Here is a 21,798-nt window from a genome sequence, read left to right on the forward strand (position 1 = left end):
TCGACGAGATGTTGCCAAGTTGCCGGTTGCTCGACACTCGATTCCGTGGTGAACGTTCGGATTGACTTAATGCAATCAAGGCGGCTCAACTCAACCGTCCCATGGGGATTGAAATTCACCTTCTGCTGCTGCCGTAATTACCGGGGTTGACGAGGGACATGACCCCTGCCGGGGACGCACGTGTTTAGAAGTCGTCCGGTTGAGATGCAGCGACTCGCACGAGTGAGTTGCCCAAGTGGCATCGTCACCCCCTGCTAGCGCTCATGGACAAGAATTTGCGTGCGTCTTTAAAAATGTGACAATTGCATTTTTACCTAAACACTTTTGAATTTGTGTTTGCCTGCATGTGTTTTAAATAATGTGTTTATTTATACAGCGTCCAAATACAGAAATAATATTCAATCTCGGGGTTGTACGAGTGGTACTTGAAGGACGAGCGAACCGCAAGGCAAGGGGGAGAGCCCTACAAGGAGACGGTGGTCGTGAGACCGTGAGCAGGCCTCGGGAGATCGAGTGTCAAGTGTGTGACAACTCGATGACCTGGCAGAAGGAAGGAGGCGATTGCCGCGGTCGCTTTGTTGGTACGCGCCGTGATGACATTTTGATCTGACTATGGACAACAGGAAGTATTCACTTCGTGGTGAACCCTGTAGGTAACATCCGCGGCATTTTAACCGTAAAAAAAAAAATCTGAAAAGTTCTGAAGACATCCAAAAACAAGGCAATATACAAGAGTTTTAAAAAGTTCAGCAATTCACATCACGCAGGACGCCAATAAAATATATGTATGTACATGACAAATATCGCGGCAACATGCAAATCAAACCCCAAAATCCGTGGGCACGCGAGGACGTGGGTCTGGGCCAGTGGCTCCCAAATTGAGAACCAACGTGCCGAGAGGCATTGCGAGCGAAGCCGTCACCTATGTTGGGGAGGAACTCGTTACTGTAGCCCGATCACCAAAAGGCAAGTTCTGGTGATCCCGTGTAATTACTCTGGGATTAGTGTGTATTCGGATTGCCATTGGCGCACATTTAACTTGCTTACAATATCGTTTTTTTCAAAACTCGAGTAAAGGACCACGCCAGCTTCAGAAGCAGCCAATGGCTTTTTTCGCCAAAGCGTAGAATAATTCTGAAACAAGTTGTTTGGTGACGCTGCTGCATCGCCAGTTGGGCACGAGAGCACCAGTAACAAAAGGAATGTAACGCGTTTATCACGAAAACTATGGCCTTAAAATAACAAATATATAATGTATACATTTGAGGTAACGGTCCATCTGCATAAATATGTGTGCTTAGAAGGGCCATTTTCCTCAACGTTACCTGTAATATATTTTATTTTTAAGGTTTGTGTTAATGACAAAATTGTTGAGTTTCTAGAATCACCGCATAAGTCAAAACATTAACCGTTTACAAAACTCTGAAATTACAGAAAATGGGGATTATGTTCGTTTCTTCAAGCTCGGTGTAATCCAATAGCGATGGCTTTTAAAGTCGCTCAACATATTCAGGTTTTAAATCTCACCTATCAATTCGTAGACAAGCGTGCCTGCTCAATCGATTTGCACGGCACCCCATTTGCGGTCCTCGGCTTCGACACTTCTATGACGGGAGTAGGCATCTACGCAGGAAAATCTGCTGCTGGCATCTGAAGGATCCTGCTGGAATCGGAGCTCTCTATGCACGGTGCTCCGAAATCGGCTCGGCCCATCACACTTTCACACAATAAAATTAATGCCGCGTGAAAAGTTAACAGCGATCATCCGATAGATAATGAACTCGCCTCTGTCATGTGAATGGGGAATTGTCATAACTGCAAGAAGAGCATCGCTCCTTGATTGCTTGCGCAGGGAGGCTTTTTGACGATTTATTTGCATTGGAATGTCTGGATAAATCTTTTAAAATCAGGGTTTCTGCACAAGGAAAAAAAACAAGAGACGCTAGAGAAAACCCACAAACGCACACACAAAGGAAAAACTCTAAAATCCACGCTGAGATATTTTGGTCTTTACAATATCCTATCAACCCCGGCTGGAAAGTGCCGAATCGCAGGCATGCCAACACATCTTAACCATGCCACATGACCCTGCCATAGCGAGGGAGGTGATCTTTAGAAGGGTGCAATGCTGTGGTGCTTCACACAGCCGTGGCAGGTGCTGTGATGATGAGATACTCCGGGAGTGGTTAGCGCGCTGCTATGAACCCAGCGACCCGAGTTCGATTCCCGCTCACAGCCAACACCGGATCTGAATATCTGAACTGGTCCTCGACCTTCCTTGTGTCAACTCGGGCTAAAGTAACTGGTGCGGTGGTTAAATATCGCCAATGGGGAGACAAAGGCGGCCGGGCGTAGGGCTGGCCACTCACCCCCTCGTGTGCCGTGTCAGCCTTCATAGGTGCTCGCAGCACTTGTCCCAACGATCTGTTAAGGCTACACGGGGGACTTGATGGTGAGATACGACTGCGTGGTAGTGGCGATGAGGCAGATACGACTGCGTGGTAGGTACTCTGATGATGTGATACTGCATGACGAGTGTTGTCGTGCTCTAATAGGCATTGGGAGGTGTTGGTAAAGATGGTGCCAAGTGGCGAGCACTGACGACGTGCTACCCATGGGCGACACTCCCACGAAGGTGGCCGTGGTGGGAGGGATGGAGGGGCTACCGGTGGGAGGGACGGAGGAGCTACCGGTGGGAGGGACGGAGGGGCTACTTGTGGGCTTCTAGCGCACGCATGTAGTCCTGCAGAGCGTCGAGGCGAGCGTCGATCTCGGAAAGGTCGGCCGATTGGCTGTAGTAGGTCACTGCAGAAAACACACAAAGACAAAGATCCCCCGTATATAGCCTTAACATACTGTTGGGGAAAGTGTTTTTAGCGAGCACCTATTAAGGCCAGTACGGCACACGAGGGGGTGGGTGGCCAGCACCATGCCCCAACCGCCTTTGTCTCCCCAGTGGCGATGTTTACACACCGCACCCGGTACTCATTTGAGGCCGAGTCGACGTAGGGGAGATCTGGGACCAGTTCAGATAATCATCACCGGTGTTGTCCGTGAGCGGGAATTGAACCCGGGTCGCCAGGTTTGTAGCGCGGTGCGCTAATCGCTACACTACCATTCCCCGTACACACACACAGGCAGATCGTACACAGGATATCAGACACAAGCAGGCATAAATAATAAAAACAACAGCCGTCATTCACGACTAAGTGGCAGTGATGTCACCGCTGCGCTCATGCCAGCCTGGGTGCCCTTTGAAGCCGTGTGAAGTGTGGAAGGCTCGCTGGCAGCAGGCCATGGCACAGACCCGGGCGTTATCAGTTGACTGGCCGAGGTGACTGGCACAGATGCACCCCACGGACCGGCGTGGCAAGTGTTGTTGCCTCGCATTTGTCAAGGATGACACGGCACACGAGCGGTTGAGTGGCCAGCACCATGCCGCGTCCTGTGTTAGTGGAGGTGAGAGATGCTTGTTGGCATGAGCAGCCAACTGTGAACGCACGGAGGGGTTTGAGGTTTGGAGAGAAATGGAGATGCAGAAAGGGCCATGCAGAGAGAGAGAGAGGCAGAGAGAGAGAGGTTAACAACCAGACGGACACCGAGGGAGGGACATGTCCTCACTTGTGTCGGCGGGTTGGGTCGCTGTGGGCGTGCTGGCCAGCTGCCGTCTCCGCTCCGCACGGCCCCGCTTGGGCTGAGGAAACGAGCGCACGAACATGATGAGTATGCACACACTCACTCACCCGCATTCACGTACACACGCACAAGCATGCTCATGCACACATAAATGCACAAGTTTGGTCGCGTGCTGTGTGAGTGGTGAGTGGTGGGGTGCTGTGTGAGTGGTGAGTGCTGTGTGAGTGGTGAGTGAGTGGTGAGCGCTGTGTGAGTGGTGAGTGCTGTGCGAGTGGTGTGTGAGTGGTAGGGTGCTGTGTGAGTGGTGAGTGGTGAGTGCTGTGTGAACGGTGAGTGTTGTGTGAGTGGTGAGTGCTGTGTGAGTGGTGAGTGAGTGTTGTGTGAGTGGTAAGTGAGTGTTGTGAGTGGTAGGGTGCTGTGTGAGTGGTGAGTGCTGTGTGAGTGGTGAGTGGTGAGTGCTGTGTGAGTAGTGAGTGGTGGGGTGCTGTGTGAGTGGTGAGTGTGGGGTGAGTGGTGAGTGGTGGGGTGAGTGGTGAGTGCTGTGTGAGTGGTGAGTGGTGAGTGCTGTGTGAGTGGTGAGTGTGGGGTGAGTGGTGGGGTGCTGTGTGAGTGGTGCGGTGCTGTGTGAGTGGTGAGTGAGTGGTGAGTGCTGTGTGAGTGGTGAGTGGTGGGGTGCTGTGTGAGTGGTGAGTGGTGGGGTGCTGTGTGAGTGGTGAGTAGTAGGGTGCTGTGTGAGTGGTGAGTGCTGTGTGAGTGGTGAGTGGTGGGGTGCTGTGTGAGTGGTGAGTGGTGGGGTGCTGTGTGAGGGGTGAGTGGTGGGGTGCTGTGTGAGTGGTGAGTGGTGGGGTGCTGTGTGAGTGGTGAGTGGTGGGGTGCTGTGTGAGTGGTGAGTGGTGGGGTGCTGTGTGAGTGGTGTCGGCAGTTCTCACTTCAGCTGGGCTTTCCCAGGAGCTCTTTTTCACGGCTTTACCTCCACGTCTATGGGTTCTGCACAACAACAACAACACATTGCACGACAATGATACGACATGACACGACACCACACTGTATCACCAGCCAACGCTATACCATCGCACATCATGCCACACGACAACGAAAACAATAGCACATCACATGCCACAACACACCAACCCACACCACGTACCACAATAATCGGGTTTTTACCCTTTTTTCAGGCGACAAAACTGAAACCTTTTGCAAGGACTCATGTTTACATTAACCACAATACTTGCAGTCAAAATGCAAACGAAAAACAACACTGATAATTTATGCATTGTCCTTGAAACTGATTGGTCCACACCAGAGACAGCTTTCCTTAGAGCTTAGTCTCATACGGTGTTCGACCAGATGATGCCAAAAGGCGCACAGTTCAAAGACATCGCACTATCAAAGTAAGCATCTACATCATGTAATAATAGGGTTTTTCCCATTTTTTCTGGCTAATGTAAACATGATTCCTTGCAAAAGGTTTCAGACACTTTGTTGAGCTATCATTTGTGAGAGCCAGGTTGCTTGTGAAAAAGAGCTACATCGCTCGGTGGGCCTTACCAAGAAAAAGAAAAAGTTGCATTTGTAGGATTGTGAGAACGAGTAATGCGAGCCTGAAGGACGTCGTGTCACTACTGCCTGAGAGGGGTCACAGAGTTGTTTGTTTTTGACGAGTACTGGGCTGCATTCTCGGCTGCAGCAGTTGAATCGGCTATAGTGTCGGTGGCAGCAGCAGCAGGAGGAGGAGGAGGAGAGGGACTCACGTGGCGGAGGTGAGAGGCTCGGAAAAGGGGGCAGCGTCGCTGCCGGAACCTGCTGATGATCGCCGACTGTGGGCGCTCTCCACTGCACAAAGACAAAGATCCCCCCACATAGCCTCTACCAGACTGTTGAGGCAAGTGCTGTTTACAAGCACTGCACACACACACACACACGTCTATACATAGATAATACATACGTCTCGTACAGACAGTGACTGAGTGATGTAACTTACGTTCACATTCTGGAAGGGCCAGATAGATTTTCCCAGTAACACCCTCCATTAGCAACCCTCCACAGAGTCGATGCTAACACCATTGGTACTGGTCTTCAGAAAGTCCACCCCGAGTCCTCCTGTACCACATCAGCCATCTCTTCTCTAGGCCGTGCCATGCTCATTCAGCCTCTATCATACAACCCCACTGGGCGTATGGGTTAACTTGACCCAGCCAACGCAACCTCGCCTTGCCAGAGGAGCTCACAAATGGGACTTTGTCCAGATCTTTCAAGCTTCTGTGAGCTCTTCACACAATCCAGCCGAGTTAAACTCAAGATAGATTCTGGGCAGTCTGACTGTTTCAATATGGCACTGGTGTTCCTGTAAAGTGCTCCATGTTTCGCAAGCAAAGAAAAGAGTGGGCTTAACTTTGGCCGAGAAGACCCAGAGCTTCATACGGAGAGCGATAGGCCAGGAAGCTTTCACTTAGCGCTATGCAGCCATTGAAAAGGTAATGGCGCTCCAATAAATTGGAGCGAGACCTCCGCTGCCAAACCAGAGGTGGTCATGACCACACTTATTCTGATACGGAACTGCCTCCAACTTCTATACAACCATTCTATACTCTTGCAGAGGGGGTGGAGTTATTGATGTCACAAAATACCCAAGACACCCCCCCACCCCGCCAGTATAGCCTTAAGAGACTGTTTGGGCAAGTGCACCTATGAAGACCGGCACCGCACACGAGGAGGTGGGTCGCCAGCACCACGCCCGGCCGCCTTTGTCTCCCTAGTGGCGATGTTTATACATCGCACCAGGTACTCATTGGCGACTCAGGACCGGTTCAGATATTCGTCACTGGTGTTGGCCGTGAGCGGAAATCGAACTCGGGTCACCGGGTGTGCAGCGCAGGCAGCGAACAACTACACTAACACGGACACGCACGTTGACACACTGACAACAACAACCGCCATTCGCCACGAAGTGGCGGTGACGTCACCACGACGCTTGTGCCAGGCCAAGTGCACCTTGAGGCCACGTGAAGTGTCGAACGCCCGCTGGCAGGAGGTCACGGGGCAGACCCAGCAGGTGCCATGGGTCGACTGATCGAGATGACCGAGATGACTGGCTGATGCACCACCTGTGCCCCCTACTGTACCAAATTGCTGTGCTTTAGCCACCCGGCGCTCCGCTCGTTGTTGTGAGCGTCGCTCCTCCGCCCTCCGTTGTTGTTGGAGGGCGATTGCCTCCAACTACCCAGTAGCGTCCTTCACGAGCCTCCTCCACTGAGGCCGATCTTGATACTGCTGGTACCAGTCATCGGCAATTCCACTCAGCTCCACGTCCTCCTGTACCACATCACTCCATCTCTTCTCTAGCCCGTGCCACGCCCGTTTAGCCCCCTCGATCCGGCCGAACAAGAGCTGTTTGGGCATGCGGTGGCTGGGCATGCGGGCTACATGACCCAGCCAACGCAGCCTTGCCTGCCGGAGGAGCTCACCGATGGGACTTTGACCAGATCTTTCAAGGATTTGTGAGCTCCTCACACAATCCAGCCTGGTTAAACCCAGGATGGATCGTAGGCAGGCCAGCCTAAATGTTTCCAACCGGCGAAGATGCTCCATTAGGGGGGTCCACGTTTCACAAGCGTAGGGAAGGGAGGGAATGACTGTGGCCGAGAAGACCTGAAGCTTCGTGCGGAGCGACAGACCAGGTAGCTTCCACACAGCGTTACGCAACCGATGAAAAGATATTGCCGCTCGACTGATTCGGAGTGAGACCTCTGCTGTTAAACTGGAGCCGGTCCTAAGCACACTGCCCAGGTATGGGAAACTCTCCACTCTCTCCACTACTGCCCCATCACCGATTGGGAGTTGTGGGGGTGGAGTGTCCGATGGTACAAAATACCCAGGCAGGTGCTTAGTTTTGGTGGGGCTGATGGTAAGGCCCCACCTCTTAGTGGCACGCTCCAGTCTCAGCAGCAGCTTCTCCAACTCCTCTTCTGAATGAGCAGCTATTACCAAATCATCGGCATACATAACGTGGTTGACCAATAGGGAGCCATCCCTTGATCGCACCCGGGCGTCGATCAGCCTCCTATTATATCTGTACCAAATAGAAATTCCCCCGGTACAGCTATTGAAGGCTTCACGAACTACATGGTCAAAATAGATGTTAAATAATGTGGGAGCCAGCGGACATCCCTGTCGCACACACTGACATGCACAGTGACACACACACACATGTTCGTGCGTGTTCGTGTGTTCTCACGGGAGGAGCTGCGTGTGTTCTGCCCGTTGAGCGCTCGTCCCCCCGAGGGAGGGCGCGACCGCGGGCGACCCCTGCCCCCGCTGGAGCCCCCGCTCCCCGGGGTCCCCTGCAGCTCCCGGCGACGCTGCCTCGAACTGCCAGCGCACGCCGCACGGTTAGACACGCCACACGGCACGCACAGCGTAGAACAAAGATCCCTCACATAGCCTCAACAGACTGTAGGGGCAAGTACTGTTCGTGAGCACCTATGAAGGCCAGCACGGCACACGAGGGGGTGGGTGGCCAGCAACCACGCCCGACCGCCTTTGTCTCCCCCAGTGGCGATGTTTTTACACACCGTACCAGGTACTCATTTAAGATTGAGTCGACCTAGGGGAGGCCGAGGGCTGGTTCAAATTAATCGTCACCAGTGTTGTTAGCCGTGAGCAGGAATGGAACTCAGGTCACCGGGTTCATAGCGCAGCACACAGTGTGGTACAACATGGGGAGCAGTGGTGCAGCTGTTAGTGTGCTGCGCTATGAACCCGGTGACCTGAGTTCCATTCCTGTGTGGTACACACTGTGTGTACCACAATGTGTGGTACATACGGGGTGGTAAGCAGTCTGATACACACGGCAGGATACACGGTGCGGTACACAAGGCGCAGCCGGCAGTGTAATACACAACGGGATGGTACGTGCGGTGTTTATGTATACACACCGTGCGTACAGTGCTCAGTGTTTATCTGTGTGTGTATCACGGTGCCAAGCACAAGGTGTGCACACACGCACGATCATTGTGTATCTCTCACCCACGCAGCTCTGCCTCTTTCTTGCGCTGCTCTCGCTCACGCACGTACGCCGTGGGGTCAAAGGCCGGCACACGGCCTGCTGGACATGTGCGCACACACACAATACACACACACACACATAGCATACACACACAATACACAATACACACAGCACACAGCACACAGCACACATACACACAGCACACACACAATACACACAGCACACATACACACAGAACACATACACACAGAACACATACACACAATACACACAGCACACATACACACACAGCACACACATAATACACACATACACACACATACACACGCAATATACACAGCACACAATACACACAGTGCACACACACGAAGAGCAAATATCCTGAACAAACTGTTGGGGCAAGTGCTGTTAGCAAGCACCTATGAAGTCCGGCATGGCCCAATGCCTGGCCACCTTTGTCTCTCCAGCGCTGGAAGTATACACACCGCACTAGGTACAAATTTAAGGCTGAGTCTACCTAGGGAAGGCTCGGGACCAGTTTAGACAATCGTCACTGGAATCAAAATCAGGTTCGTAGTACAATACGCTAACCACTCCACTACTGCTCTCCATACATAAAACCAAGATCCCCCGTTTAGCCTTGAACAAACTGTTGGGGCAAGTGCTGTTAGCGAGCACCTATGAAGGCCGGCACAGCTCACGAGAGGGTGGGTGGCCAGCACCACGCCTGACTGCCTTCATCTGCCCAGTACTGATATCTTACACACCACACCAGGTATTTATTTGTGACTGAGTCGACCTAGGGAAGGCCCAGGACCAGTTCAGATGCTGTTGACCGTGAGTGGGAATCGAACCCGGGTGACTGAGTTAATAGTGCAGCGCGCTAACCGCTGCACTAACGCTCCCCACTCTCCATACAAAATACACAAACATACATACACCTATTACATCCACAGTATACACACATATACAAGCAGACATACAATAAAAATATGTTCAGTTCTATATACATACTCTCACACTCTTGATTTAATTTTAACAGACTATCAAATATCTCATTAGATTCAAAATAGGTGGGTGGCCGAAAGATCGAGTAAGTGAATGAGTGGGTGGGTGTGTGTGTGTATGAGTGGAGATGGTTAATGAGCGAGAGGGTGGGTGTCTAAGCGAGTGAGTGGGTGAATGAGCGAAGCAGTGAGTGGGGCAAATTAATGAGTGGGCAAGTGTGTGAACGGGGAGTGAGTGAGCGGGTAAGTACATGAGCAAGTGGGTAAGTGAGTGCGCAAATGAGTGAGTCTGTGAGTGAGTGAGCGAGCAATTTATAAGCAAGGAGTGAGCAAGTGAGGTGAGAATGAGTGGATGAGTAGGGAGTGAATGGAGAGTAAGTGAGCATGTGAGCAAGTAGGTGAGTGAGTTAGTGCGTGAATGAGTGAATGGGTGAGTGGGTGAGTGGGTGAGTGAGTGGGTGGGTGAGTGGGTGAGTGAGTGGGTGAGAGCGTGGGTGGGTGAGTGGGTGAGCGAGTGGGTGGGTGAGTGTATGAGTGAGCAATTTGATAAGCTCGGAGTGAGCAGGTGAGCGTGAAAACGAGTGGATGAGTAGGGAGTGAGTGGTAGAGCATTTAAGTGGACGAGTGGGCGAGTGTCCGTCCTCACCGGCAGGCGACAGAGAGGGGGTCCGTAAGTGGGGACCACGGACGGGGGGGCGCCCCTCCCTGGACGCGGTCCTTCTCTCCCTCTCGCGGGACGTGGAGCGAACTTCACCCCGGGCCCTTCCGGGGCCCCCGGACGCCGCCCTCTCGCTGCCCCGGGAACGCTCCGCTGGGGGCAGCACGGGAGTGACCCTCCTGGGGCACAAGGAGTCTGAGTAACGAGCTGCTGGTCCACCCGTCCCTGTCAGTGAAGCCAGTCTGTCCATCAGTGACTCGGTCTGTCCATCAGTGAGTCAGTCCATCCATCCATCCATCAGGAGTCAATCCGTCCATCCATCCATCAGTGACTCAGTCTATCCATCCATCAGGAGTCAGTCTGTCCATCAGGGAGTCAGTCTGTTCATCAGGGAGTCAGTGAGTCAGTCCATCCATCCATCAGTGAGTCAATCCGTCCATCCATCCATCAGGGAGTCAGTCTGTTCATCAGTGAATCAGTCCGCCTGTCCAACAGTGAATCAGTTCATCAGTTCATGAGTGAGTAAGTCAGGGCATGAGTCACCGCCCAGGTGATTTGCTGAATCGTCACGATTCGAGGTCATTGTTGAAGAACCTCCTCTCTTCTTGTCTTGTTTTTACCACCTCCTTTATATTGTTTGTTCCGTCCCGCTTGCCCTATTTCTCATCTGTACCATCTTGTTTGTTACAATGTGATTTGCAGTTTCCCATTCCTCGTCTGATTTTCCTCATTTGCCTCATATGTCGTGCCATCCCATTTATAATATAGATCTCGTTTACATTTTCTTCTAAGTTCTGTCATCCTCATGTGAATTCTCGACTCCATTTCTACTACGAGCCTAAAGTTAGCAAAACATTCGCATGTGATTTTCATGCAATTTGCACGAATCTTAAATAATAATCGATATTCTTGCACACCATTCGATGTTACATATCGTGAGTGCAAGAATACATTTTAAGCGGCTCATCCGTGTACCACTTCTGCAGTTGCGGCAGCGATGTTGTCGTGGGCCCCAAGAGCTGAGAATTAAATAGGCCCCCCTCCCCTCCCCGACCCACTGTCCACTATCCCTCCCTGCCACAGCCCGACACCTCGAGCCTTCCAGCCTGTGGACACCGGCGCTGATGCAGCGCCAGCACCCTCGATGGCTGTACCACTGGGTTATATGCGATCGTATGATTATTACATTATGTTGTTGTGCATTGTACATCTACGAGAGCCGTTGTGTTTTTTGGTTGCATCATTGAACATGCGCGTGGGCTCACTCACCCCCTCTTGTACAGCGCCAGCTCGGTGCTGAGACATTTGACGCGGGCACGGAGACTCCTTTCCGACGCCCGCGCCTCCTCCAGCTGCACCAACGGACACACGGCACCAACATCATCATGACAGCACCATCCCAGCACCCACGCCATCATGGCGCCCACGCCATCATGGCGCCCACGCCATCATGGCGCCCACGCCATCACGGCACCCACGCCATCACGGCGCCCACGCCATCACGGCGCCCACGCCATCAGTAAGCCAATGCCATCACTAAGCCAACGCAATCACTGCGCCAACTTCGTCACGGTGCCAACGCCATAACAGCAGCAACGCCATCGCAGCACCAACGATTTCCGACGCAGCTACTAGGAACCCCCCTAGGCCTCGGCAAGGTAAGGTAAAAGGTAAAAGCAACGAGCCTACCTTTACCCTAGCTTTTACCTTTACCCCATACAAATTACCCGATTACAGGGTAATTACTAGGGAACTACACATGAAAAAGGTTTATAGCGGTAAATGCTAGGTAGAGCGCTTTATTCATATAGAATACTCTCGATGATTCCAATTTTACACGCTTGTTGTCGTTGTTGTCAGCGTCGTTGTCGTCGTTGTTGTCGGCGTCGTTGTCGTCGTTGTTGTATCCTCAAATTTTGTAACTCAACTTTAACCCACTTCCCAATGTGGTATGTCATACTGATGACAATATATTATATCATAAAAATATATATTTTTTTAAACATTATTTTTTATATGTTATGTTTCGGCTTGGGTCTAATTGTCCACGCTCAACTGACGTTGGCTGTAATTGGCCACGGCCCCTTACGTTATGGCAAGCTTCGGGGCCACTTCCTGGAGTCGTGGAGTTTAAAAGTGTGTTTTTAAAAAAGTTATTTAAAATATTACTTATTAAATGGAGGCCACGGACTGCGCCACGGAGCTTTTAGCGGTAAATAAGGTACCGTATTTACCAGGTAATACTTTACGCTACCTTTACTCCACCGGGTAATTCTTCCAAGCTACCTTTACCCTACCCTTTACCTTACCCCTTGGAATGTCGACACCTTTACCTTTACCCTTTACCTTTACCCTTTTACCCGGTAAAAAGGGTAAATTGCCTTACCTTGCCGAGGCCTAAACCCCCCTGACCCACCCAGCCTCGTGCTGTGTTACACAGCACCAGGCTCAGGCGGGGGTGTAAACGATCAACAAAAATCCCATCGTCACGGTCGCTGCTTGCACCTCGTCGTTGAGCCTGCGGATTTCCTGCGACCTCTTGGCGGCCAAGCGCTGGGCCTTGGCTCTCTCGCGGCCCAGCTCCTCCTGGAGGCTCGACACGAGGCGTCGCAGCACGCGCAGCTCCTTGGCGGCCGTGGCGCCGACGACGCCGGCGTCGCTCGCACCACCGCAGCCGCCACCCTCCGCTCTCTTCTGCAGCCGGGCAACGAGTGCCTCCAGCTCGCGTTTGTCGCGCTGGAGAGACTCCAGCCTGGTGCGCGATGGGGGAGGAGGCTTTAGAGTTTACAGAGCGAAAAATGGGAGAGTTGTGCAGGTGTGCAATTGCTTGCTCAGTCCCACTGCTGACAGAGGGGCCTCCGCTAAGGAAGATCTAGGAGCCCCATGAAAGGATATTTGACATTGAAGAAATCACACTTTACCCCACCACACGTGGTCTTCATATCAATTAACCACGGTTTACCCATTTACACTGGCGCACTGGGAGATCATGCTGACGACCTCTGGATTGCGAGACTTCATGTGCTCAGCGTTACACCATGGCAGCATCCCTTTAAACAAAGTACAAAACGTACATGGAATGGACACGTACCAAGTACACACGTATATCAGTGCGTAGGAGATATACAATGGGGTAGACGGGCTCAGAGTTGAGAGGTGAGCGTGGCTGCTGCACTCACTCCCTGTGCTTGTGGTCCTGCACGACGCCCGGGTGACCCCGCAGGTGGGACAGCTCCTCCTTGAGCTGGCGCACGGCTCTCTGCAGGGTGGCGGTATCCGGGCGCCCCGCGTAGCCCAGCGCCAGCGGGTAGTGGATCCTGCGCAGGGGGAACGGGCGGACACGGTGAGTCCTGCAGGACTACTGTGGCAGGCCCACTCAACTGTGTGCCTGTATGTGTGTACACCTGGAAACACCTGTACCAACACACACCTACGTGCCTGTGTGTGTACACCTGTACCAACACACACCTTTGTGCCTGAATGTCTGTACACCTGTACTCATGGACACCTTGACCTGTCTGCCCGTATGCCTTTACACCTGTGTGCATGTGTGACTATGCCTCTGCGCACGTACACTTATGTATATGTACACCTGTGTGCACGTACACCTTTGTGCTTGACTGCCTGTACATCTGTGTGCCATGTGCAGCTGTGACAACAATGTGAGTAATGCTTTCTGGTGGCGAGATTTGTTATTAGGATGCCGATGGTGATTTTGCATATGATAGTGACGGTGGTGGCGATCACAGTAATCTTGCTGGTGGTAGTGGTAACTGGTAGTAATGAGCGGTGATGGCTGCAAATGCTGCTGCTGACAGAGCTGCTGATGGTGACAGCGCTGATGATGGTAATGAATAATTTACTCATTTATCCAGGAGAGCCACACTGAGTCGCACGACTCTTTTTCAGGAGGGTCCTGCTGCTACATTGAGTTTAAATGTTTTGATGTTTTAAGCCAATTCACAAAGAGTTATGTTTATTATACAAGTGGGAGGAAACTGGAGCACCTCGACAAAACCCACGCATGCGAGGGGACAAAACTCTCTCCCCGTACAGATAGAAACGGATGGCGATTATTCGACTTGCAGTGCTGCCTTCTCCTGGCGAGCAAAGTCATGGCTCCTCCTCGACTCCCACGGGGGAAGAGAGTTTCACAACATTTACGCGATCCACCAACCCTCGCCTCCGCGGTGCTGGATTACAGGCCACGTGCACAGCCACCATCACAATGGCGGTGGTGATGGCATTAAGAAACAGTGTTGCAGTCATGCTGCTGTTGCTGCTGTTGCTGCTGGCGGAGGGCACCTGTCAAACTCCACCGTGTAGATGAGAATGAGGTAGCGCTTGGAGTTGAGTGCTGGGTTGGCGGCGCCACTGGGAGTGGTGGTGGCGGCGGTGGAGGGATGCAGCGCTGACCGCATGGCCGGCCCGCCTTTACGGCTCCTCATTCGCTCCAGGTTGGCATAGGTCAGGAGGTCAAGGCTCACCGACTCGCTGCTCTGAATAAACAGCCGAGTCGGGTCAACGACAACGGTCAGAGTCCTCCTGTTCAAACGAGTGTTGGATGGAAATTCCACATTGCCGTAGCGAGTCTTTCCAGAGGACAACTGTCTGTGACTGGACCGAGAGGCCATTTTAGTCACAGGCGACTGAAACCCTGATTCTACCCCCCCACCTTCCCGAAAGTGGTACACCCCCAGGCCCCCCCACCCACAGCCCCCCCAGCTACCCTCCCCTCGCACCCATGCCCCCTCCCCTTCCCCCGCACTTCTGATTAGCACGGTTAGCTACGTACGGTGCGAAAGAAGTTCAACATACATACATACACAGAGATGACAGAGTGGAATCAACCCCAGGTGGGGATTTGAAACTGTGACCCCTGCGATTGTGAATCGATCTAAACCACGGTGCCACTCAGTTGACAGCACAGCCCGGACGAATTAATGAATCGAAATGAATTAATCGAATGAATGCATATAATCTATTGAATGCATCAAATTGAATGAATGCATAGAATCAATCTAATGAATGCATCGAATTGAGAAGGGGTGGCAATGTGATCTTGAATTGAATGTTTTTTTTACCATTAAAATGAGAGTGAAGTTTTTGATAATACAACAAAAACAATGACTCTCTTAATCACAAGGGTGGAGCGGTGGTGCAGTCATGATCACGCTACACCTGGAGCCCCGAGTTCAATTCCAAACCACAGCTCACTTGAGTGGTCCTGACCCTGAAGTATGTGTGGTGAAGTATGGTCAAACCAGAATCAGAATATTTATTTATACTGGAGGAATCCGATGAGCTATAAAGCTCTTTTTTACAGATGTCCAGTAGGAGCGGGTCAGAACGTTACAACAAACAAAACAAAAACACGATTGTAGTGCAAAGTACAAGAACGGTAAACAAATCACCCAAACACACAAATACAACTAAACCATCCCCATCCTACCAGGCAAAGCCCACTGAGGTATTCACTAAATTTTCAGAAGCGACCTCGCCACAAATGATAGCTCAACAAAGTGGCCCATCATTAGGACATTTATAGGATTGACAAAGTGCTGTATTTTCGTGTGTGTGTATATATATGTACACACCCTGATCTATAGTGATTGACAGATTGACAAATGAACAATTCTACGGTTACAAAAGCTGTATGCTCTCTCTTGGTGGATTATGGGTGTTAAATAATAACCTTCAATATGCAGTGAATTCAAAGGAGAGCTATCAATTAATATTAACATATAAAGAAAAATAAATTAATCCTCTGGAATCCGATTGACAATATTGTACCCTCTCTACTGAATGCACTGTGACCGGGAATATGCGCCGTGGATATCGGCTCCATCTCCATGTGCGTTGAAATTTGCCGTTTTATTAATGCGACGATGCAATTTCTCCAACCCGCTACAACTTTGCCCGTCTACTCTTTCTGCACTGCAATTTTGCATCATCTCGCCCACTGCGTTTTGCCTTTCTTTCGTTGGTAATCTCGCTGAGAAGTCTACACCTCAGCTGCAGGGGGCTGTCAGTCCAGTGAGGGTTCAGAACCCCTGGGCATAGGATTCAGAGAGGCTCTCACCTGCGTTATGGCCGACTCAAGCATGCTGCAGAACACCGAGAATTGTTTGAAGTTTCCGGTTTTATGTGTCAGATCTTCAACGTCTACAAAAATCACAAGCACATGTAAAAGACAAAGATCCCCCATATAGCCTTAACAGACTTGGGGCAAGTGCTGTTAGCGAGCACCTATGAAGGCCGGTATGGCACACGAAGGGGGTGGGTGGCCAGCACCACGCCCGGCCGCCTTTGTCTCACTAGTAGCGATGTTTACACGCCGTACCAGGTACTCATTTGAGGCCGAGTCGACGAACGGGAGACCTGGGACTGGTTCAGATAATCATCACTGGTGTTGGCCATGAGCGGGAATCGAACTCGGGTCACCGGGTTCGTAGGACAGCGTGCTAACCGATGCACTATCGCTACGTGCACCTTAATGCCACGTGGAGTGAGGCAGGCTCACTTCTGGTAGGTCACAGGACAATCCCAGATGTTACGGGTTAACCGAGGTGACTGACAGATGCACCACCTATGCTCCCCACTATGCCAACTTACTGCGTGTTAGCCGCCCAGTGCTCTGCTCATTGTCTTGAGCGTCAACGCTCCGCCCTGTGTTGTTGCTGGAGGGCAACTTCCCAGTAGCATCCATCACGAGCCTCCTCCATCTGTTTTCTATCCCGTGCTGTGCCCGTTTAGCTCCTCTATCTGACCAAAGATATACCGCTTGGGCATGCGGTGGCGGACCATGTGGGCTATATGACTCAGCCAATGCAGGCTAACCTGCCGGAGGAACACGCCCACACACATATCCACACACACAGATTGTGCGCGGTGCATGCGTGAAGTGCGCACGTACACGATGGCTGGAAGTCTGCCCTCCAGCAGTCTCCGGAGTAGGGGTCCTGCACCTCGACGTTCAGGCTGGAGCCGCCCGCCTCCATCCTCACCTCCAGCTCCAGCCCTCGCACCTCCAGCCTCCCCTCCGCATGAACCTGGGACCTGTCCATAACTCACCCACTCCCTCCCTCCACGTCACCTCAACGCGGCCTGTAAATCAAATAACAAGGTGGCCGAGTGGCTCAGGATCAAGATGTCAACTACAGTCAATGTCATGAATATTGCCATACCTCACTATCACATCCTTCCTTCGGCCAGATCATAAGGATACTGCACAGTGGATATTTGACCAGCAACGTCCAATGTTAAGTCTCACCACCACCACCGCTATCGGGTTACACTGTCGAATTGTCCTTCAAGGAAAAACTCTTACAGGACCATCACCCCTGCCACGCAGCGACACTTAGGGACAAGATCAAGAGGTTATTACAATTCATACCACAATGTTTTGCTTTACTTTAGTTGTCCAGTCCACAAATCATCCACGAGGTCCACTTTTACAATTGTAACACCTATTGTGGCTTTTGGGTTTTTAGATAGCCCATGGATCTGTCTCTTGACCTGACAGCAAGAATTCCGTGTGTGCATCCTTTTGTCGTACTACCACAACTTGAATGCAGTTCTTCCCCCTGGTAACCGACTACTTAGCTGCATATACCTCATACAGGATTTTAACTCATCTTGTAAATGTGAACGGTACCTACCGCTAAACTCAGAAACGCCTACCTAATTTAGAGTAGTGACCGAAACGTCAATGGCCCACGTTCCATGGGATTGGTGCGCCTCAGTATTCTCATGCAGTATTTACAACTCGTGGACAAAAAACCTTGTAAACAGTCAAACGCACTGCTGCCATCAATCAGTATTGATTTGACACCCGGGATAGCAAGAATGGAAATCTTGACTTAAAGCTTTCGTGACTGCAGGAATTCATATTCTTGGGTCTTTCGGTAAAGTGAACCTATCTACATGACTTTACGAAAAGACCCAAGAAGAATGGGAATATCATGACATAACCATGTCATTGCATATATTTTTTCAATGTAAAGGTAATTGTAATTTCGGCCAAAAACTTTCTGTCATTTTCATTATATTTGACCCCAGGTGTGTTCTATAGGTAGAAGGCTGGGGGCTGACGATTGTCTGCAACACTCTTTTTCACAACAGCAGTTCCAGGATTGACAGACAGCGCCACCTACAGATCCAATGATGAATAGCAGATAACGAAACCAACAGACACCGTTTCCATTTCCAAGTGTTCACGTGATCGACAGGTACATTAAAAAAAAGTTGTAATGCATAAAAGCCCACGAAGGGTTTCATTAGACTTATATTTTGCGTGATTTTAACTGTAATGTTACACACGAGGAAATAATTAAAAGAGTGGTCCATTCCTAATGTACCACATTAACATAAAACTATGTCAATACAAAACACCTCGAAAGACGTTTGTCAAAAACTCTATTCCCTTAAAAAGTAAAATATATGAGGCGACGTTTCTCGCAATTGACGCGTCATCATAGCACATTTCTGTAACTATGAAGGACTCTTGCCCGAAACGTCGACCGTTCTATATTTTTCTGTTTAAGGTCACATAGTTATTGACGAATGAGTTGAGTGTGTTTTTGTTCGCTGTGATTGCGCCAACAGCAGCAGCATCACCAAATAATCTGTTGAAGCAATGTCGCGGTGCTCCACTCATGTGGCGGCGCTGGGTAAATGGTGAAAATTCCATATTACTATGGTAGGTGCCGCAATGCGAACTCAATAGGAGAGTTTGCACCACCCAGGCTATTTTAATATAGTAAACGAGCCTTTTGCCTGTCCAAGTGACGGGTGTATTGCAGTAAATCTGAAACTTGCAAGCGAAAAGCAGCCCGCGATGTGATATTCATTGCATCAATGCGCGGTGACACAGACCTATTTCATTTATAAATGTTATAATCCCTTGTTCATCACGTCCTTTTTACTTTGATGTCTCAACAGCGTTACGGAGACCACGTGACGTGAGGGTTCTTCTGCCTTGGCAGTGAGGGTTGTGAGTTGACGCCGAGGAGGGGGGAGGAGGCGCCTCGACCCCCCATGTGGAGTGACGTCACCCGCTAATTCCGCCACCTGCTCATGAATATTAATTAGGGGGCTGGTCGATGTGGAGTGACGTCACGAGCGTTAGGGATTGAAATTCGTGGGTGATTAGAGTAGGTACAGTATGTTGTGGGTTGTTTGCTTTCCAACACACCGGTGTGCTGTACTGGTAACAAATTGACATGTTCTGTTTACGTAACAAACCTTACTAATTGGCTGTGTCGGGTGGTGGCGGGTTTAACGACACATTTTTACGCGATCTAACCCAAAAATATATAAATTATGGATATTGGTCGCGAAAGCCTTCGTGTTAAACAGGTATTTATAGTGCGCCTTTTGGCGTCATCTGGTCCAACCCATATGAGACTAGGCTCGAAGGAAAGCTGTCTCGGGTGTGGACCAATCAACTTCAAGGACAGTGCACATTATCAGAGTTATGTTCTTTTGTTTGTATTATGACTGCAGGTATTGCGGTCTATGCAAACATGACTCCTTGCAAAAAGGTGTCAGTTTTGTGGCCAGATAGAAGGGTAAAAAACCAATTATCATATTTTTACTGGCAAATGAGGTCCCCATAGGTATTTATAGAATACAGTCTTCCGTTGGGTTTCTCATACAGTTCATCACACATGCCAAACGCTCGCTGATGAAATTGGCCAAACATCCCAATGCAGGATCCTCCTGAAAGAAAACCCCTGAGACTCTGAGAACCTTTGCTGGGTAAACGCATCAATAATTAGAGTAACGCCGCATGGATATACACGACTCGATGAGGGTAAAATCATAAACCTCTTATAGATCAAAAAATATACACACAACCCGCACAACGTATCGCAACGTGATCGTTAAGAACAACACTGTAATAAAAGTATTACGATTTTTATTTTTTTTAATATATTTAAAAATACTCCGACCGCATGCGGCCTACATATTCCTACCGGGCAGCGTCGCGCGTCCCCGGCAGACCTCCACTAGTCCCACGAGCCTCGGACCCCGCAAGATATTCAATTAACGTCCAAATAAGCAATACGCATCCACGGAGACGTGTGACAACCTCCGACGGGGCTTGATCTCTCCCCTCTCTACCCTGGCAGCCCGTCGAGCTCGGATTTTCTCGTTACAGGCAGCGAGTTTAAAGCTGGCTTACGCCGATCCGAACCACTCACGAATCGAGTCGACGCGATCTGGTTCGAGCGATTCCATGCGGGTTTCGATTCACGCTACACACCCCCCCCCCCCTGCCCGCTTGTGAATCGCGCCTAACTAGAGAGCAGGTGAACCCGCGCCCAAGAGTCAATCGCCAATATCGTGTCTTACATAGAAAACTAAATTATGACTTTTACGGCCAATTCGGTCCGAGCACCGCAAAGGAAACGGCGAAATCGATTCCCGCTGAACTGAATCGGCAAATCGATCCAGGCCCGTCTCCGTTGCCGCTAAAATTGCCGCCTTTGAGCCCCTGGGGGGCGATGTGGGGGGTGGTGGGGGGGAGGATGAGGGTGGTGGAGGGGTTAGTGGGGGGGGTTAGTGGGGGGGGGGTTAGTGGGGGGGGGGGTTAGTGGGGGGTGGGGGTTAGTGGGGGGGGGGGGTTAGTGGGGGGGGTTAGTGGGGGGGGGTTAGTGGGGGGGGGGTTAGTGGGGGGGGGGTTAGTGGGGGGGGGGGGGGTTAGTGGGGGGGGGGGGGTTAGTGGGGGGGGGGGGTTAGTGGGGGGGGGGGGTTAGTGGGGGGTGGGGGTTAGTGGGGGGGGGGGTTAGTGGGGGGGGGGGTTAGTGGGGGGGGGTTAGTGGGGGGGGGGTTAGTGGGGGGGGTTAGTGGGGGGGGTTAGTGGGGGGGATAGTGGGGGGGGTTAGTGGGGGGGGTTAGTGGGGGGGGTTAGTGGGGGGGGGGTTAGTGGGGGGGGGTTAGTGGGGGGGGGTTAGTGGGGGGGGTTAGTGGGGGGGGGTTAGTGGGAGGGAGTTAGTGGGGGGGGTTAGTGGGGGGGGTTAGTGAGGGGGGGTTAGTGGGGGGTTAGTGGGGGGGGTTAGTGGGGGGGGTTAGTGGGGGGGGGTTAGTGGGGGGGGTTAGTGGGGGGTTAGTGGGGGGGTTAGTGGGGGGGGGTTAGTGGGGGGGGTTAGTGGGGGGGTAGTGGGAGGGAGTTAGTGGGGGGGGTTAGTGGGGGGGGGTTAGTGAGGGGGGGTTAGTGGGGGGGGTTAGTGGGGGGGTTAGTGGGGGGGGTTAGTGGGGGAGGGTTAGTGGGGGGGTTAGTGGGGGGGGTTAGTGGGGGGGTTTAGTGGGGGGTGGTGGGAGTTAGTGGGGGGTGAGGGTGGGGGGTTAGTGGGGATGGGTTCTTGGGGGGGGTTAGTGGGGGGGGGAGGTTAGTGGGGGGGGGGGTTAGTGGGGGGGTTAGTGGGGGGGGGTTAGTGGGAGGGAGTTAGTGGGGGGGGTTAGTGAGGGGGGGTTAGTGGGGGGGT

The 21,798-nt window shown here is 51.5% G+C and overlaps 1 protein-coding gene across 2 annotated transcripts; it reads right to left on the reverse strand.

The window, feature by feature from the left end:
• Nucleotides 1-360: 360 nt before the first annotated feature.
• CCDC61 (coiled-coil domain containing 61) lies at nucleotides 361-20,516 on the reverse strand. 2 transcript variants are annotated; one of them, XM_061551234.1, is made up of 14 exons: nucleotides 20,287-20,516; nucleotides 17,223-17,413; nucleotides 16,389-16,471; nucleotides 14,612-14,805; nucleotides 13,486-13,623; nucleotides 12,812-13,058; nucleotides 11,576-11,658; nucleotides 10,295-10,485; nucleotides 8,662-8,737; nucleotides 7,871-8,004; nucleotides 5,388-5,469; nucleotides 4,566-4,623; nucleotides 3,622-3,694; nucleotides 361-2,805 (listed from the first exon to the last, which is right to left on the reverse strand). In XM_061551234.1, the coding sequence occupies exons 2-14, from the start codon at nucleotides 17,371-17,373 to the stop codon at nucleotides 2,711-2,713; spliced, it is 1,605 nt and encodes a 534-aa protein (XP_061407218.1). In that variant the 5' UTR covers nucleotides 17,374-17,413; nucleotides 20,287-20,516; the 3' UTR covers nucleotides 361-2,710. The 2 variants fall into 2 exon arrangements, with proteins under 2 accessions (XP_061407218.1, XP_061407217.1); XM_061551233.1 differs by having other exon boundaries at nucleotides 8,662-8,740.
• Between the last annotated feature and the right edge of the window lie 1,282 nt (nucleotides 20,517-21,798).

This window comes from Lethenteron reissneri, chromosome 14, assembly GCF_015708825.2.
Source record: "Lethenteron reissneri isolate LAM-NWPU_2019-01 chromosome 14, ASM1570882v1, whole genome shotgun sequence".
Classification (NCBI taxonomy): Eukaryota; Metazoa; Chordata; class Hyperoartia; order Petromyzontiformes; family Petromyzontidae; genus Lethenteron; species Lethenteron reissneri.

Excerpts from the sequence above, each read along its gene's own strand:
- CCDC61 (XM_061551233.1), bottom strand. The coding sequence starts at position 17,373 with ATGGACAGGTCCCAGGTTCATGCGGAGGGGAGGCTGGAGGTGCGAGGG. Across the intron at positions 14,806-16,388 it reads TTGAGTCGGCCATAACGCAG|AGCAGCGAGTCGGTGAGCCT; the intron begins GTGAGAGCCTCT and ends CTGTTTATTCAG. Across the intron at positions 5,470-7,870 it reads GAACACACGCAGCTCCTCCC|TGGAGAGCGCCCACAGTCGG; the intron begins GTGAGAACACAC and ends GTCTTTGTGCAG.